The following is a 19,439-nucleotide window of genomic DNA, read 5'->3' as shown; positions in this document are numbered from 1 at the left end:
AAGGAAACAGCAGAAAGAAGAAAGAGAGAGAGAGAGAGAGATAACAGAACAAGAAGAGACAGAACAGTCAGAGAGGAAGAGGAGAACGTTGGCCAAATGGACAGCCAGACAAAAAGACAAAGAAAAGGGGGAGTAATTAGGGGGTGAGGACAGGGGTTCATACGGGTGACCCCAGCAAACTATCAGCATGAAACTGAGGTTAGGAGACAGTGAGCCAGTTATGCAAAAAGAAGCGTTACTTTTGACCCTCATCAGCAAAACACATTAGACACTAAGATTGCAACACTGTAAAGTAACTTCAGACTCTCTGACCCCACACAACAGAGAAGGCAAAAGCTCACTGTTTCACTTGCAAATTAAAGGTCATCACACACGCTGCACATTAGATATGGTGTACAAAATGGCTGGGCTCACTTGTACACCAACGAATCATGCTACAAGCACACAAATACAGGAAAGAGGCAAGACATGGTACAGCGGTGTCCAGACTCTGAAGAGTCACAGCACGGCTGTCCCATTGTCACCTGGGGAGTCACCTTCTCAGTACCACCTCCTGGTGTGGAGCAACCAGGCGCTCCACCATGTGGGGCAGAGGTCAAAGGACAACCTCTGAAGGCAGGGCTTTGCAGTTTCCCATCTACTTCACATGCAAATCCTCTCATTTTCTCCTGCTGTACTCCTCCATGGGGTAATCACTGATCAGACTCAGACAGCACTGCCTGGTTTTAGGAGAAACACCTCCCCAGAAACTGCTATCTGATATGTTACTTAGCACCTCCAAAGCAGGCAGTGTGCCTTCTCGGATGCTTCACACTTTAAGACGCCACCATACGTTTGTACATAAATATGCATAATGGCATAAATGACATTGCTCTTCTATAAAGCATTCATGAGCACTTGCAGGGCTTTATGATGTCATGTTTAATGAAACAGAGCGCATTGTGTTAAAAACAGAAATAAAATGTGCAAAGCGTGCACTTTAAAACTGCACATCAGCCCTCACAAAGCACTGAAACTGATTTTGTTTTTTTTTGTTTTTTTTTTTACAAATCAGTTATGTCATGCTCATGAACTGGTTGTGCATGTTCTCTATAACAGCACACTGAACGTGATGTGTAACCTCACTGACTTTGTCGAGTTATTTTTGCTGAAGCTGTCTATCTGTTGGGAAAGTTGGCAGGTAAGAGAATAGGAACAGCTATGTTATATTAATTAAAATATATATCCAGCAGACTTGTGCGCTTTTCACATTGTCAGTGCCACCAGCCCGAATTGCACAGCACAGCCTGTATTCACAGACAGTCAGACTAAAGCAGATGTGCATGTCATGCTACACAAACAGCATGTGCCACTTCAGTAGGAACCTTTTCTCTATTCTTTTTTTGTGGACTAGTGAAATAATAAAAGGTCAAAGGAGCAATGGAGCTCATCAGAACTGATCGCTCTTCAAAGCAAGTGATGGTCTCAGAGGGTTAAACCCCTACACGATATTACTGGATGAAAAAAAAGTGAAAAGAAAGAAAAAACATTTGATACAACACAATGTGTTGTAAAAGCAGACTGTCTCCATTGTTGATCATGTCTACATGTCCAGGCCATGGATCATATCGAAGATTTAACATGAGTGACAGTACAGTGCCCGTTTTAAACCTTTAAAGGCAGGTCACATCGAATGAGTTAAAGAGTTCCCCTTGAAGAAAGTAACGAGTTCAGCAGAGATGACTCCAGCTTGCAAGTCGAGAGTAACGTTATAATAGTAGCCATCTGCAGGAACTTTTGAATGAAGGAAAGATGGTTCTTCAGACTGTGGGTGTGGTCATGGGAGGAGCCAGTGAAAGTAACAGCATGATGCCATGCCTTTGTGGGATGGGTTTGTGAAGGCGGAGCCCAAGACACTTTTGTTGTCCAAGGAGCTAGGTGTGGGCCAAGTCCAGGTGCTGTGTTCAAATGAAGGCAGAGTCCTGGGCATTCTTGTGTCATGTGAGGTCGTATGAAGGCGGAGTCCGGAGCGCTGTTGTCTAGGGAAGAGTAACATGAAGGCAGAGTCAACGGAGACACTGTTGTCATCTTGTGGGTCAGATCAAGATGGAGTCTGAGGTGTTGCTGTTATGGGAGGGGTCAGATGAAGATGGAGTCCAGGGCGTTGTTGATTTGAAAGGGGTCAGATGAAGATGGAGTCCAGGGCGCTGTTGTCGTGGGAGGGGTCAGATGAAGGTGGAGTCCAGGGCGCTGTTGTCGTGGGAGGGGTCAGATGAAGGTGGAGTCCAGGGCGCTGTTGTCATGGGAGGGGTCAGATGAAGGTGGAGTCCAGGGCACTGCTGTCGTGGGAGGGGTCAGATGAAGGTGGAGTCCAGGGCACTGCTGTCGTGGGTGTTCCGAGCGCGTGCCTCAAACAGCTGCTTGATTAGGGCTGACTTCTCCTGCTCTAGCTGGGTGATCCGTTCACTCTTATCCGTCACCTCCTGGATGATGGGGAAGAGGAGGGGGGGAGGGGCAGGAGAGGAGAGGAGACAGAGGGAGGGAGAGGATTGGGTGGATATGGGAGGAGAGGAGCGAGGGACAAAAAGGAATACAAAAAAGAGAAAGGGAGAGGGCAAGACAGAGGGAAAAAAGGAAGAGGAAAGTGGAAGGGAAGGGATAGTGGATGGAGACAGAAAAGTGGGAGAGGAGAAGGTATAGAGGTAAAGTATAGAGAGGGGGGGGGGGGTAAATGTTAGCAGTGAGGGAGCCAGACAACAGAAAATGGGAACAGGAAGAGAGGGGAGAACAGAGAGACAATGAAAGAGGAGTAAAAGCAAACAGAAGGAGAAGTTCAAAGGAAGTAATGGAAAAAGGTGAGTGAGAGAGGAGATGGATGGAGAGAGTGAAGGGAGGGGAGGAGTCGAGAAAATGACAGTGACCACGAGCTCCAGCTGGGATGCTAAGAACATTTCATAGTGAGAGACAAGTGGTTCCACAATACTGGGGGGTTTGTGGGGGGTGGGGGGAGAATGCGGCGGCCTTACTTGGGTAAGGAGTCGATTCTGCTCCTTCAGTCTCTGGATGGCCTGCGTGGGGGCTGGGGGTGGCGGCTGCTGCGGGTTCGAGGAAGTGGCAGAGGGAAGAGTGCCAGGTGGTGTAAAGGGCTGCAGGGAGAGAGAGAGAGAGAGAGAGAAAAATAAAAAACAGAAGTAGATGAAGAGAGAAACAGATGACAAAGTTAAAGAGAAGGAGAATGTACATAAAAGCTTTCCTCTACCCAAGTTCCATATTGTTGGGAAAAAACTCAAAGGTCAGGGACATGAGGTATTTTCAATTCTGTTATGACGATCATCAAAGAACTGAAATGGATTTTAAAATCCCAAAATTTTGTGGTCACAGAATTTTGTGCAGCTCAGCAGAGAGTCCCATATCCAAAAGACTCATTTACTTCCCTCAGAATTGCAAAAAGTCACCTGAATCACAGATACTGACCATTCCAGAACAGGATATGAGGTCACTAAGGCAGCGGTTAACTTCCTGTAATTTGGGAAGCAGGACATTCAGACGGCTCTGACTGGATTCTGTGAAAAAATCCTGTGAGAGAAAAAAAATTTAAGATCACTTTTTAGTGATCAACGTTTGGCACGGTGTACTGTTCTATGCACAAACACAACCGCTTACAAAGCATGTTCCAAAGCACATAAATCATTTTATGGCTGTCTGGAATACTCAAAGCTTTCAGCTTTCTCTATTCTTTTTAATTTAACGCATAATCCACAACTTTGTTAATCAACAGTTTTATTAATGTACGTGTCAATCCTCACCATTACTATAGTAGGAATACACACTGAAGAGGCCTTTTTAAGCAATAAAACTATTCAAGCCAATTTTCATTTTCGTGGTTCCACAATTAATTCCACAGTATTTATGCTGCATTCATATCGAGGAAGGGGCAAACTACCTTGCAATGCATTTTGGGAACTGTAGGCAGACAGCCACAATACTGAATGGATCACTGTCCATTTGGACTAAAAATTTAGGAGGTCATGGCATTCATGTAAAAATCTAAATGGCTTAAGCAATCCAGCACATACAGCTGAACGTGCTTTAAGTACTTATTCTGAGATTGTAAAAATACTGGTTTAATCAAGTATTGCTCCACTCCTAATTCACTAGAGAGGGGCAGTGAATAAATAAATAAATTTATTCTTTATTTATTTAACCCACAGTTCTCTGCCCAAGAGAGGGTTTTCTACACTTATCTTATCTTATATCTGCTTAACTGTAGGGTATGGAAAATACATTTATTTTGTGGTTTTGCTGCTTTAAAAACACTTATCATCCCCATTCACAGAGTGCACCGATGCCATTGTGATGATGTCACCACGATCACCGTGGTAACCCCCACTCACTCACCGTGCACTGGCCGCTCTGACCCATGGTCCTCTGCCTCTCCGTAACACTGTGGATCTGGTTCTGGTACCATTCCCGGGCCCGCTCCACCACATCCAGCCCTGCCAGGAGAGAGTCCTTCTCCTGCTCCAGCTCCTTCATCTGCTTCAGCTGAGGGGTGGGAAATTGGGAGAGGGGGTTGGGGGGAAAGAGGGACAGGTGGTTAAAACTTACTCTCTCTCCTCCATCACTAACCCATCAGAAGGTGCTTGTATTGATTGTACTGATTGATCGGTGTGTAGCAGTTATGCGGCTGATGACCTTATGGATATAAAGAGCTGCAACAGCACTCTGACATTTGATGTGCAAGTCAGCGAAACAGAAGGAGTGAAAGCAATTTAGGGAGCAAGCGCTTCCAAATTCCCAGAGGTGTAATGTTTTACCTTGCAAACATTAAAGAGAAATAAACTACAAACCCCACCAGCATTGGTGTAGTCCCAGGAGGCAAGTTTTACTGAAAGACACCCAAGAAACCAGAGCAACTCTGGACCTTGTGGTCAACAGTCCACAGTTGCTGTAGTAAATTAAAAAAAGGAGGGGCAGCACTGGTTGTTTCTGATACAATATGACTGACAGGCTGAGATGGGCACTGCAGTGTACTCTAAAACACAGGAGAGTCATGAGATGCAGAGGATTGTGTACTGTCTGTGTGGGGGTTTCAGCAACGCTGTCGCCGTAGATGCTAATCAATATGAAACACTTACCGGTTTGTCCATCTTGACTTTAGCCCTATGGAAAGCATCTGGGCAAAATGATTCTGGTACACTCTCTCAAAGGAAGGGGGACTGAGGTGAGATGCGAGTTGTAGGACAGGAAAGGACCGAAGGAATTCATGTAGAAAGATCTGGTGTGATCAGAGTGTTACAGATGGTCATGCTGCAGCCTGCACCTGGCACCTACCTGTCTGTCTGTCACCCATCGGTACATCGGTACTGAGACACAGTATTGCAGGGTAGTATGAATGTATCTGTGTCTGTGTGTGTGTGTGAGTAAGTGAGTGAGTGAGTGAGTGAGGCACTACAGAGGATAAGGTCAACTACACAAAAGCAGCAAAAAAAACGCTTGACACACTGAGTCAATACCTCTATCCCTGTCAGTCCGCACCTCTACGCAGTTCCACTTCACCCTCACAATGGTGCTCATACAAGAGCACGTTCGCTGATAACAAGGGCCAGCCGGGTCAATGACATCACTGCATCCATACGTCAAAGCACTCATCTAGTGGACCCCATTCACCAGGGTGATCTTCAAAGCTTCCATTTCACAATTTACTCATTTATACAGCTGGAACTGAAAAGGAGTCAGTTAATAACCTTGTACTAAAGACATAAAGAGAGCTTCATTCAAACCTGGAGCTGATCCAGAGGCCAAACTGCTCCATACTGCACTCCACAGATAATTGCTACAGTACATTACATAACTGCTCAGCGGTTTTCCTTTTACACTGTGACTTACACTCTGAAATATTACCTGTCTTTAGCTCTAGATAGTCACAGGATTCAGGTGACAAATGTTTCTCAACCAAGGGTGCACCTGCAGTATCTGCACATGGGAATAGAACCTACAACCTCTTCCTTAACCCTGACAGCACATTGCCACCCTGCGAAATCTGAGCAGCAGCAGGAAAAAGGACGAGCCTCACAGCAGTCTGCTGACACATTACAATATGCTGTGACTGATGTGACTGACTCCGACGAGTCTTAAAAAAAAAAAAAAAACACTATACTTCCTGAGGGGCAGTCATGGCTCGGCATTGCCTCCGGGAGTCATGGCAACCATGAGGAGCCTCAGGAATGAGCCAATGAACGCTAATCCCTCTGCCGGCTTGCGTGCAGACAGCCCCATTCCCAGCCCGGGCTCTCTCACTGACCCTCCACTCTCACTCCGCTCCTAACACGCCTCGTTTATCCCATTGGCCATTGAGTTTCCTTCCATCTGCATGGGAAAGCTGCCTTTGCAAACCATGGCATCGATGCGTTCTGTGGGTCCCCTTCCCCTGTCCCCTAACTGGCCGTGATACAGCGCTCTCTGTGGGGACTGGTTTTCAGGGTGCTGTAATTTTTGGGGCAGCAGTGTAGCATAGTGGTTAAGGATTAGGACTCGTAACCGAAAGGTTGCCGGTTCGATTCCCCACTGGGGCACTGCTGCTGTACCCTTGGGCAAGGCACTTAACCCACAACTGCCTCAGTAAATATCCAGCTATATAACACTAAAAAACTGTAACCTATGTAAGTCGCTCTGGATAAGAGTGTCTGCTAAATGCCAATAATGTAATAACGTAATGTAACACAATTTAGCACGCAATATGTGCAGACTCATGCCTTCTCATCCTGCCTCATGCTGAACAAGCCTCCCTCTCACCAAACTGCATTCTGGGAGTGAGAGAGGGAGAGAGAGGAAGAGAAAGAAAGAGAGGAGGGAGAGAAGGCCAGAAAGGGGAGAGGGAGAGAGAAAGACAGACAGATCCAGCTAGAGAGAAGAATGAACGTGAGAGAAAGACACGAAGGAGAGAAAAGGAGGGAGGGAGAGAAAGAAGAAAGGGAGAAAGGAGAAAGGGAGAGAGGAAGAAAGAGGGGAGGGAGAAAGGGGGAGAGACAGAGAGAGAGGAAAGAGGGGAGAGTGCAAGAGAGAAAGGAATGGAGCTAGGATAAAGAAAGGGGGACAGGGCCTTTTGTGTTTTGTGCTAGGAACGAAGCGTGACCTCTGGTGTCAGCCCGTGTGTTTGTGCAGTGGGCCACGGAGGGGACAAATCCGCTTCCAGATGGGGGGGGGGGGGGTACGTCACCTCTGCGCCCTGCTCTCTGAGGTTGCTAATGTTTCTCACACCCCAGCTGAGACCACGGTTCACACAGCATACCTGGCCAAACGTGACTATATTGCTGCTCTGAAACAGCCCCGAAACAGAAACACCTCTGTCCACCTTCCTAAAACAGGAAGTGTCTGAAACCCATCCTGGCTCCAGCCAATCAGAAGCAGACGTGCATCATTGATGCTAATGTGTCGCTAATGTGTCTGTCACTCCAGGAGCCATTAACCGCCAATGGAGAACCGCCCTGAAAAAGGTTTCAGTGCTGTCCCTGCACCACTCCCCCCCCCCCCCCCCCCCACCCCCTCTTCTCCGTCTCTGACCTGCAAAGCTATCAGCCACAAACACAGACCCTGTCAAAAGGCAATTCAGTTGACACTTGTTAATCTTTCTCTGGCTCTCTTCATAACCCCTAGAGTAAATATTGACATGGTGTCATGAAGGCAGCAGGCACACACACGCGCACCCGCGCACACACACACACACACACACACACACACAAAATACTCTTGCTTGCCTGCATTCCCTCAATTCTCAGCCCCCCTCTCCCACTGATCTTTCCCTCTTTCACACACCCTCTTCTTTCTCCCCCTCTCTCCCTCCCTCCCTTTTTCTTTCGCTCTCTCCCTCTCTCTCCTTCTCTCCCCCTCTCCTTCTTTCTCGCTCTCTCTCCTCTCTCCTCTCTCCTTCACTCACCCACAGGAAAAAATGTAGTGCCTTGCTGCTGTAGAGGCTGTTGCTCAGGGGGATGAAGACAGTGGTGTAGGCCGCCCAAACAGTTGTCAAGGCCGGGCCGGGTCGACCAGGCGAGTCCCCTGCTCCTAGGCCCCTGGGCCCGACCCGGCTCACCACCATGAGGACGGGCAGCCAAGGCGGGGAGGGGGGGAGGGGTGGTGCCGGACCGACTTGAGAGAGACAGAAAGAGCGCAAAGAGGGCAGAGAGAGGAGGAAGACACAGAGAGAAGGCCCGTCTCGAAAAACGAGAGAGGGGGGAAAGGGAGGGGGACCGAGGGGGCAGGGAAAGGGGGGCAGGGAAGGGGAGGGACAGAGGGTGAGAGGGGAGAGAGAGAGGAGTGACACGCTGATGGGCTGAACAGGGGCCACAACAGGAAGTACAGCAGCAAGAGAGAGAGAAGTGGGCAGCAGACAGGTGCTAGGGAACAACAGGTAAACTACCAATCAACACTCTGCAAACAAGTAACCTACCAATCAACATCCTGCAAGCAACAGGTAACCTACCAATCAACATCCTTCAAACAACAGGCAACCTACCAATCAACATCCTTCAAACAACAGGCAACCTGTCAATCAACATCCTGCAAGCAACAGGTAACCTGCCAATCAACATCTTGCAAGGAACCCACCAATGGACATCCTGCACTCAAAAAGCGCTGCCAAAAGAGAGGATTTTACAACAACAGGATGGGTGTGTATATTTTATTGCTTAATGAGTGCCCATGCACACGTCTGCACACACATAAGCACCTCTTCCCCATCTTCTTTCTTCCCTTTTTTCCTCCTCCTCTATCTTTAGACACTAAACCCTTACTATCCACTCCAATCTATATTCCTCTTTTCTCTCTCCATTCAGGTCTCGTCTCTTTTTCTCTCTTTCCCCTCTGCAGGACAGAGAACCCTCTGTAAACCAGTAGCTTCATGTCCAATTATATGGGCAGGATGCAAGAGAAGTAAAATCACACCCACAGAATGCTGTAGTCACACTTCCCAAGACATGCTGACAGTTTAATAAAAAATTTAAAGCGTCTGTGAGCTTCAAAGCCTAGAAAAAGTGCCAGTAACTCTTGGTGAACAGAGAAGAATACTGTTGTGTGTGGGTATGTGTGTGTGTGTGTGCATGTGTAGCATGTAGTGTGTGAGGTGTGTGTGTGTGCACGTGCATGTGTGCGCGTGCACGCATGCGGTGTGAGTATAGTACCATTCCATAGTCGACTCCATTCGAAATTGTGTGACGCCTCTGCTCATCCCGACTCCGCCCATGGCGCCTCGAGCCAGCCAATCCCGTTGTGGTCTCGCTCTGTGACCGGGGCAACCCCCCGCCCTCCGCACCACCTGGCCAAACAGAGAGAGGCTGTGAGCAGAACCATCACTCCATCGCTGCAGCGGGAGTGTCAGCGCTTCAGAGCCACATCGTCACCTGTATACCGTCACCCACAGACACAGGAAATGAACGAATGAAAATGAATATAAAATAAAAAGTGTGTCTCTAACACACAGAGACAGACAGACACACACACACACACTCTTTTACTCTGTCAGGGATCAGTGAATGCCCTATCAGAGCTGCCCTGATCGTCCAAGCCAGGGATTACCAGTGATAAGATCTCCCTGACAAACACATTCTCACTGGACTTTGCTTCCAGTGAACAGCTCAGTGCGCACGTGAGTTACTTTGATGCACATCTGATAAGCTACACTTCCCTGTTGTGCTTAAAAATAACATTTTAAGACTCCAAAAAAATTACTGGGGAAAACATTTTAAATTTGTCCCCATTAAAAATAACCTGAGGGAATATGAATGCAAATCAAATGGTTTGCCGCAGTCAGGCTTTCGTGAACCTGGCCTTAGTGAAATCCTTTGCTTTAAAAACAATGGCCACAAGAGGGAGCCACACTCCAAACCCAGGAGTAGCTTCATGCCAGCACCTTTAACTTAACTCTTCAAATCAAGCACATACAGGTTTACAGGGCCATTCAGGTCATGGGATGCCCTACCACCATCTGTGTTGACATGTTTCTGTTATCAAGTCGGTGTCCATGTTTCTGGAGGAAATATCTGGGAACAGGAGGCAAAGGAAAAACACTCTTGTGAGGAGTTCAGACACTTATGTCAGAGCTTCAGAGATAAAGCTGTAAAGTTGCCAGACTGTTGCCGTTCAGGGGTGGAAGTGAGGTAAACTGTTACAGACCAGAGGAGAGGGGGAGTGAGGGGCAGTTACAGGGAAAAGGAGAGGCGTGGAAATGGTTTCAAATGAAACACTACCAACTGAGGTGGAGAGAATGAGGGAGAAAAATGATAATGGTTTCCTAGGTACTTCTTAATCCACCCTTAAAAAAATCAAAACTAGACTGGATATATAGGTTCTATTGCAAAGCACTCCTTCCTGGATAGGTCTTCTCCCTTTACACAAGATTATAGGAGATAAAATGCAATTCAAGTTTAGGGTTAGGGTTGGGTTTATCCTGCATCCATCCATTCACATGCAGGAGGGATATGAAGGAATGTCACCCCCTGGTGGCAGCTCCATGAACCTGCAGGGTTTTCCCAGCTGATTGCACAGGCTAGAGGTCTGTGTCATGTAATCAAGGCAGCAGCTAATTCAACATCTAGTTTACTACTGCAAAGGCCGGTCCTCTGGCTTCTGCGCAGTCCTGTCAAATTTCATTTTATCTCCAGAATTATTGCTGGTCACTTGCTGACAAATCTTATCAAATCAGGGCCATGACAATTCTCACTGACGCAGCAGCAGCATTAACGCCAATGTCTAACACAGTAAGCTCACCTTGGCGAGTGACTGGATCAATGCCAATGCCATGCCAAATCTTACACCGTGTGACCGATTTGCCTTGGTAATATTACCCTGAAAAATTCAGAGGAAACTTACTGATATTGTGTATGTTGTAAGGGTTTAGTGCTCAGTGTATCAGGGAAACCCTTTACAGTAATGAAGCACTGGTTGTTCTATCAGTAACCAGTCAGCCTCGTCTCCAAAATTATGTCAACCTTGAAAAACACTTCTAAATAAAAACAGTAAAGGTACTTTCTACCTTCCTGCCTCTCACGATGCATTCACCTGATCTCAACCCCAAATTACAGTTCACCTAATCTCAACTCCAACTATTGATTCAACTAGTCTCATTTCCAATAAACAATTACCCTACTTTCACCTCCAACACACAATTCCCCTATTCCAAACTCCAATGATTGATCAAGCCCCAACCATTGATTTGCATAATCTAAACTAATATATGAAAAAAAACCTAAACTAACCCGGGGTAAATCTTATCTGAGCCATCAGGGCCCTGGCAAGAGAGAGAACAGAGTTGGGTCCAGGTTTGAAACCTATGTGGGTCACTACAGGTCTAGTGAAGCACTTTGTCACACCTAACAATGTATTTAGGCTAAATGCTGCCCTTGTTATTTTAATAACGACCACGTAATGCTCCATAATCCCATTTTCAAGATGTTGCACTGTTGCACTTTGCAGCAATGAATGATAAGAAAGGTATCTCACCTGTCCTAATTCCATTTAAATGACACACTTGCATACAAAAAAAAAATAGCTCCAGGGTGGCCTTCCCACTGTCTGCGCTGGCTAGTTTTCCAAAAACATGAACCCGTTCTTCCCAAAGTGAGGTCGTCACTTCTCTCGGAGCAAGCTGCAACAAGCTCACCTCCCTCGCCCCGCTACACTGGGAGTAACATCGCACAGAGTGAAAACACGGACATCGTCACTCCAACAGGAAGGAGACAGGCAGACAGATGGAGAAAGAGATACAAACAGCAAAACAGAGAGAAAGAGACAGAGAGACAGAGAAAGAAGCAGGGAAAGACTTGACTTCTACGCCTCTATTTAGACAATAAAAAAACCCCACACAACTCGGACATTTCCATTCAACAATTAAGAAAAAAACGTGTTTATTAATGACAGAGAAAGAGAATGTGTAGTGTGCGGGAGAAGTAGTGAGAGAAACGGCAGAACAGGAAGATTAAGAAACAATGAAAGAGAGAGCCAGAGAGAGGGAGACAGACGGAGTGCGAGAGACAGAGAAAGAGACATAGATACAGTTAAGCCTTTAGTTTTGATGTTAAACTGTTGCTATTAATATTTTAATTCTATGACTACCGCTCCATCATCACCTTACAATATAAATGCGATTTGTGTTGGCATCACACGCCTCTGCGCCATTTGAATGCAGCAGAAAAGAAAGAGGAGATGCTGGCAGGCTAAGGCAGGAAAAGCAGGAAGGAGCAGAGAGAGGCAGAGTGCTGAGGAGAGATGTTAAAGAAGGTGAGGAGAGACAGCGAGAGAGAGAGAGAGAGCAAGATCTGCAGCCTTAATTGGCAGTCGATTCACAGTTAGACATCTCCCCCACTGCCAGAGATCTCTCTCTCCCTCTCTTCCTCTCTCTCTCACACACACACACACGCACACACACACACACACACAAACCTCTCCCACACAACTGCACCACAACTAGCTCACTAGTAATAACTAGCTCAGTCGTGAACTCCAATCCAGCATTTACAAATTACAACTCATAAATTAGACATGGTGATGCAGCAGAACAGCGCCTCAAAAGCCCTGAGGTAAGGGAACCTAAGCACACATATCTGAGTTTGTCTTTATCTCCTATTTATAAATATACGGCAGGCTAAATTAGCATCTGGTTCTGCTGTCTGTATTATGGCGGGATCTGAGGTTTGTTTATTTGCCTGCAAACTCTAAAATAGAACCATCTGCTGCCTGCACCGATGACCAGGCATCAAAGGCAAAGAGCAGGTGTGTGTCTGTGCAAGCAGGAGTGTGTGTGCCGACATTCCCCCCAAAATGGGGACACAGTTCTAATTTGTTTTCATTCGCGTCTCGTGCACCTGTATCCAGGGGAATAAGAAATCTGCAGCTCTGACTCGTCGTCCTCGTATGACTCCTTCTATATAGGGGAGCGCTCTCATCAGACCGTTTCGGGTCAGGTGCCATGCTCAGAAATGCAGAAGCAGTACCCCCCTCGTAGGAGATGAACCCACAAACATCACACACACCTTTGCCCCTCTGTCCATCCCACCTTCTCCCCCATCCCCCTTTCACAAATACCCCAAATAACCCCTGAGCCCATCGCTGTACAGCACACACAACACACAGGGGTGGCAGCCTAGCACTGTGGTAAGGAGCAGGGCTGGTAACCAAAACGTTGCTGATTCGATTCCCCGCTGGGGCACTGCCTGTGTACCCTTAGACAAGGTACTTAACCCTGCATAAATAGATAACATGTAAAAACTGTAACCTATGTAAATCACTCTGGGTAAGAACATCTGCTAAATGAGAATAATGTAAAGTAATGTAATTACAAGCCTCCCTATCACAATAGCCCCCTCCTCCTTTACCACCAACCCCCCCAGCCCAAATCTGTGGCCCCCAGGGAGGGGCTACAGCCTCAATTACTGGTGTACTGTAATCTGTATTAATCCGGAGTGTGGACAGCGGGATTACATCACACACACGCTCTCAATCTCGTCTACTGGGTTGGCCATGGCGGTGAAGCCAGTACCACAGCTTACAACCTCCCAGTGCTGACCGTACCGCTGATATTTACAGCCAGGCCAGGGGTCACTATAAACAAGGAATCGGGTGGCCTTTTTCCCAGTAAGACTCTCAGGGGCATCAGGGACTAAGATAAACCAAGAGGTGACACTTTCACGTGACACCTGAATTCTTGCCCATCACTTTCTGATGCATCACTTTGGTGTGGGACAAAAAAGCTGTGGGAGATTAATTTTTTTTTACACTAAAAATTGTGTACCATTAAATGTTATCCCTTTGCTTCCCACTACATTTGTGACATGTTGTACTCGAGTTTTCACCTACGTGAAAATGTGGTGCTCTGAGTCACACATTTGTGAGTGGTCAGATGGATTGTTATGTTGAAAAATGGAACCACCAAACCCCACAACAAAGGAATGGCAGCCAGATGATATTTTGAGCGCTCTCTTTTCCATGTGCGTGGATGAGCACAATGTTGCTGGGTCACCTTACGACCTGGCAAGAGGCTTGTTCATTAGTGTGCGATTAGTCTAATATCTGTCTACCTTTTTACAAATCAATGAACACTGTGTAGAATACCACGGATTATACAAGGTAAGATCGTACCAATTAACTTCATTCCTGGTAATTGTACAAATCTTTCTTCAAAAACATTTGCCAAAAAAGTCATTTAGCAGTCAATCTAAGGTGATAGAGAGGGCTACAGCCTGAAGGCCTCTGATTCATATGAGTTTGTACACCATCTCCCGTATTCACATTCTGACCTCAAAGTGGAGGCCCATTCAAAATGCACTCTTTGAAATTGCTAAATTTGGCTGCTTCCCTGCAACCCCTGTCCTGCCCTGGGACAGTGCAAAACCACAGTCCTCACGAGAGACAAACGATTCAGTTATCACACACCCTGCTCAGCAGGTCCATGAGGCCACCATAAGATTTAATGGGATCCATGACCCTGAACCAGGAGAGTGTTAAATCCAGCAGCATCGGATCAAACAGCTCGTCCAACTGGCTCCATTCAACAGCCCAGGGATTCTATGCAGCCAACAGGAGTGCAGAGATATTAATTAAAACAGACCCCCTGAGCCTCTGAAAACCTGTTCTGCAGACTTGGCAGATACAAGTCAGCCTCTAAGGCTACAAGATCCTGCTCTATACTTCACTTAACCAATCCTTAAGAGCTCCATAAAAAAAAAAAAAAACTTGGCAGATAAGGTTTACAACTTGTCTTCGGCTGCTGCCCAACCCAGACAAGCAAACAGCCAGATTGCCCCTAGCCAATAAGAGGCCCATTCATCCACAGGTTAGTCAATAATCTCAGCCAGACATCACCTGACCAAACTAACAGCTTTGGGGGCCTGCTCACAGATACTCACACCCCACTGAGCGATATGCCTGGAACCACTACACAGGGGACTGGATCTTCTCATTAACCCATGAACCGTTATTAGTCATAGCTGATGATTAGAACTGCTTTTCATCAGCAATGATTAACTATTTAGTGCAAAAATAAGAACTGTTTGTTGTATTGCCCGGGACTATATTTTCAAAACCTTGGCTCTTCCTGGCCAGGCTCCCAGTGGATACCTGTGCCCTCCTACACAGGTATCGACTGGAAACCTCAGCCTTTGTCCACAGGTACAGTTCTCACACTATGAGTATACCTCCAGAATACAGCTTCAGGAGTAAATACCTTCATTTAGGTATATATGAGGATCATCCCTTGTGTTGCCTATCTCCCCACCATCCTCGCAAAAACCTGAGGCATCCACGTGACTACACTTGCTTAGCAGACCTGTATCGTTTTTACATGTTATCCAATTATACAGCCGGATATTTACCAACACAATTCAGGCTAGGTGTCTATCCCAAGGGCAAAACAGCAGCAACCCACCAGGGAATCAAAGTGTTAGCCATTGGGTTGCGAGTCCTGCTTCGTACCCCTACACCACACTGCTGGAGAAGCCCCAGAGCAAGAGAACCTACTCTCGGGTTTACATGGTGATTGAATTTTGGCCCCAAGGGAATGCTTTTGCTTGGCAGATTCTTGCAGGTCATTTCTGCACTCCTTACTGGCACTTCTGTTCATGAGGAACAGTTGACTCTTGTCCGTTCAGTTCATCTTTGAATCACATGGACCTGATAACATAACATGCATCCACTGATTACCATTTTGGGAGAGTTGCTTTTTTTTCTGTTGGAACCAGGTGGTCCATGATTGGTCCAAATGCAGCAAACAGAGCATATGGACCAATCAGAAATATGTGTGTCGTGCCATGCAGAGAAAAGCAACTCGCATTTCCTGTAAAAGGAAATTCTGTTCAAGCATCTGTCAGGTGATGCAGGGTTACACATCTAATAGAGTGACTCTACATGACCATGCACCAAGCTTAAACACACTTGTCAAGAGCAGCAACGTTTTCTCTTATGCATTTTACATGAATCCATCATTTTGAGGAGCAATTTTTTTCAGCCTTTAAAATACTGAAGTCTAACTGTGAGCATATGAAAGTTAAACTGTATGCATGCACAGGGTTAAAGAGCAAGTTCTTCATCAGCTCTACAGTTTCCAGGGGTTTAAAGGGGCTTAGAAGCAGTCTAGCAAGTCAAACAGGGACATTTCAGTCATCGTGACCAAAAAAAAACAGCAGATCTGGCAAGCCTGGTCAATTTGAAGGGGGCAGACAAGGCGTTAGACAGAACTGCAAAGTCATCTTATGAAATCCTGAATCCTGCTTTTAGTTTTTTTTTACCAGCTTTCACAATGTAATCGGGAGCACCAGCTGATTCAAGTCCCCTGCTGTTCAATGAACCTGACCGGGCAAAACCTGAGGTTGAATCAATGTTGCTGGTACCTGCACTGATGGAGGGGTATGCAGAAACAGTGAAGAGTAGACAGACAGGGATATGAACTCATGATCAGACCAGAAGGTTGTGGGCTCCAGTCCCAGTTCCTGCCCTATCATTGCAGCATTGGGCGAGGCCCTTCACCGACATTGGCCCAGACTACTGCTGACTAACTCAAGAATACATACAGCACGTTCAGAACTAAGGGTCACGTTGTATGAGCGGACACGTGAGACGGGGAACATTAATTGAGCGTGTGGGGTGCGCGAGTTGCAGGCAAGTCGCGTAGTTCTCCCAGACTCAGATGTCGCGGTTCTGGCAGCAGAAGTGCTGTGACCCGTTAATAACCCGCTGATCCTATTACTCAGTATTTCACTGACAACAGAGGAGAGAGCGTCCTCCAGACACCGCGGCAGTTCAGGGGCAGCGCACAACTACAGCGTAGGGCAGCGCACAACGGCCTCTCAGGAAGAGTTATTTGGTGACCAGGCAATAGAGGGGAAAATGAGGGGCTAGCGAGATAACGCCATTCAACACACTCGCACTGTACAATAAAGAACCTTAAACGTGATTAAATGCATCGCCCTTCCTCAGGTCACTGAGTGCAAATGAACGCTGAGCCTGTGTCTGTGGGTGTTGTTCCGTTTTAACAGCTGTCAGCACAAACCGGGTGTGACAGGGGCTTTATGTGCTGGATTAAACTACAGTCCGATTTCGCTGCCAACACTTCTACAGTTTGCTGTCCCTGATCTCCGTATTAGCGTTTAAGTCAGGTGACAGGCTATGCATCAGTTTTAAAACGAACTAAATTCCCTTCATATAACAACGTATCTGCACCTGACATAAATTAACCACAGTCCATTTCATAACTTACATTTAAGGTTGTCACAAGTAGACAAGACCTGTGCAGATTTCATGCAATCGAATACCTATGAACTTACTTGGTTTCTGGAGCTGCGGGGACTCGAGCGCAAGCGACTCTATGGATCTGACGCGGTTTTGGTGCGGATGCGGCTTCCCAGTTCGAGCCAAATCGGCCCGATACGATCCGCCTTCGGGCACATTCGGAATCCTTTCCAAACTCCTGCCAGTCCTCTCATACCCTGCCTTGCTATAGAGCACCTGACCACCCGGAGCCGCGTTGGACGACGGTGGGTAGTGCGAAGATTCTCCGGGCTTGTTGCAGGCGGCATACCCGCTGCTCAAGTCTTCGTGCTGCCTGGACCGATTCTGGTGAAAAGCGGCGCGGTTATGATGCGCATTGGCTCCGTTGCAGGGCCCCATAGGGCGCACTTTATTCTCGACGCCCCAGGAGCCGAGCGAATCGCCAGGGTGTGCGCTGGGAGGTTTCTGCGCGGGCGCTTGCTGCTGCTGCGGCGGTGGAGCCTGCTTCAGCCCTGCCGAATGAGACGGAGCTTGCGGGTGGTGAACACCAGATTGGGGCTTCAGGTTATCGTTGTGCGAGTTGAGCATCGAGTACCGCAGCCCGGCCACGAAGCGCTCGAAAGTCAAGCAGCCGTGAGGCGGGGCGACCCGTCGCAGGCACTCCAGTACGCCGCCCGGTAAATCCCGTGTGTCTGCGCCCTGCCACCGGCTCTCGATCTCCGATATATGAACATAGCCCTTCTTCCCGTCGTCCAGAATATCAAAAAGTGTCCGCAGACTGTGCAGGAATGCTTTGGGCAAACCATCCGTAGAAAACTCCGCTTCCGTCGGCTGCATTTTGCAATTTCTGTTGCCGTTTGCCTTACTTGGGATGCAGTCTCTTCTGACACCAAGTCTACTGCATGCTGCCGTCGACCCGCTCAGTCTGCAGCTGCGATCGGTCGCTATCAAAGCCATGTATCAGTCAACCCTTTGAACGGAGAGGTGTCTCTAGCTGTCAGATCTTATTCAAAATTATAACGAAATGGAAAAAGTACAACTTTTTTTCTTATTATCTCTCTCGTCCGAGTGCAGGGGTGCTCTCCTTGTCCGTCTCTACTTTCCCCTCCCTCATTCCCTTTTCCAAAGCATGATAGCTGCCTACTTTTTTTTTTTTTTTTAACAGGACCGCCCTCGAACGTCATTTGCGCAAGTTTTGTACACCATTGTTCTCATTGGCTGTGCCGTGAATTTATGCACGCTGATTGGTAGAAACTTAAAGCAAACACCAGTTTGAGTTTCCCCCTTTGTTATTTGAAAGAATGGCATTCATACGACTCTTCTCTCCACACCCGTTGCGCCAAAGGCTGAGGTTCCGGGGCCACCGGCAGGGTACTTACCAAACCTGTCTTACTGCAAAAAATATCCAGCTATATATTGTGAAAATGTATAAAATATACATCAAGCACGCCCCGTTCTAAAGCCCCCGTTAACACAAACAGGAGCAATACAAGAAAATGTACATAGTTAAAATTGAATCATGTGTGAGAGTTCCCATGAGACAGTGCGCCATTTTCTCTCAAACAGCTGAATAATATGAAAAGTGATGAAATGCCCATATGAATTAGCAACAATATAAAAAAGCTGCAGGGTCATCCCTAGGGAAGGTACTTCAAACTCAGACAGATGATCCAAAAAATGGTTAAAATTTATCAGTACTCCTGGACACGATGCCTCTATTCACAAACTCTTAGGCCTGAACTCTCATTTGTCCTTAACTTTGACAAATACATTAAAGTGTACCCCTTTTCTATAGAATCATAACTTATGCAATTGATTTTGGTGATCATTATAGTCACCAGACTGTTTATATGAAATAAAACAGTCACACTTTTATTTAATTTTGAGTGAACGTTAGACACAGTTGTTGATCAGCCCAAAAGTCTCCTATAGCCCTGCCTGCTCACCTTACTCTCAACATCTGTCTGTTCTTGTCCCCTCTGACCTCACTTATCTCTGGTCACTGATTGGTGGATTGACCTACCCAATATCAGAGCAGTAGCCACTCAACATCCTGGGTTGCCTTCTGAGGACTCTTGCTGTAACCATGTTCCCCTGCCTTGAGACTGTTTAGCTGAATCAGCACTTTTCCATAAACTGTATAAGTTTTAGTTTGGATTTGTGTTATCTACATTACATTTACATATTGTTACTTAGCAGGCGCTCTTCTT

General features: G+C 46.8%; 1 protein-coding gene across 1 annotated transcript; it reads right to left on the bottom strand.

Moving 5' to 3' along the window:
* Positions 1 to 1,152: 1,152 nt before the first annotated feature.
* LOC118778172 (suppressor APC domain-containing protein 2-like) lies at positions 1,153 to 18,319 on the bottom strand. The gene is made up of 6 exons (XM_036529571.1): positions 17,286 to 18,319; positions 9,156 to 9,289; positions 4,378 to 4,524; positions 3,454 to 3,555; positions 3,006 to 3,125; positions 1,153 to 2,462 (listed from the first exon to the last, which is right to left on the bottom strand). The coding sequence occupies exons 1-6, from the start codon at positions 18,184 to 18,186 to the stop codon at positions 2,334 to 2,336; spliced, it is 1,533 nt and encodes a 510-aa protein (XP_036385464.1). The 5' UTR covers positions 18,187 to 18,319; the 3' UTR covers positions 1,153 to 2,333.
* Between the last annotated feature and the right edge of the window lie 1,120 nt (positions 18,320 to 19,439).

Source organism: Megalops cyprinoides, chromosome 5 (genome assembly GCF_013368585.1).
Source record: "Megalops cyprinoides isolate fMegCyp1 chromosome 5, fMegCyp1.pri, whole genome shotgun sequence".
NCBI classification, from domain to species: domain Eukaryota; kingdom Metazoa; phylum Chordata; class Actinopteri; order Elopiformes; family Megalopidae; genus Megalops; species Megalops cyprinoides.
This window is presented reverse-complemented; position numbering and strand designations above follow the sequence as displayed.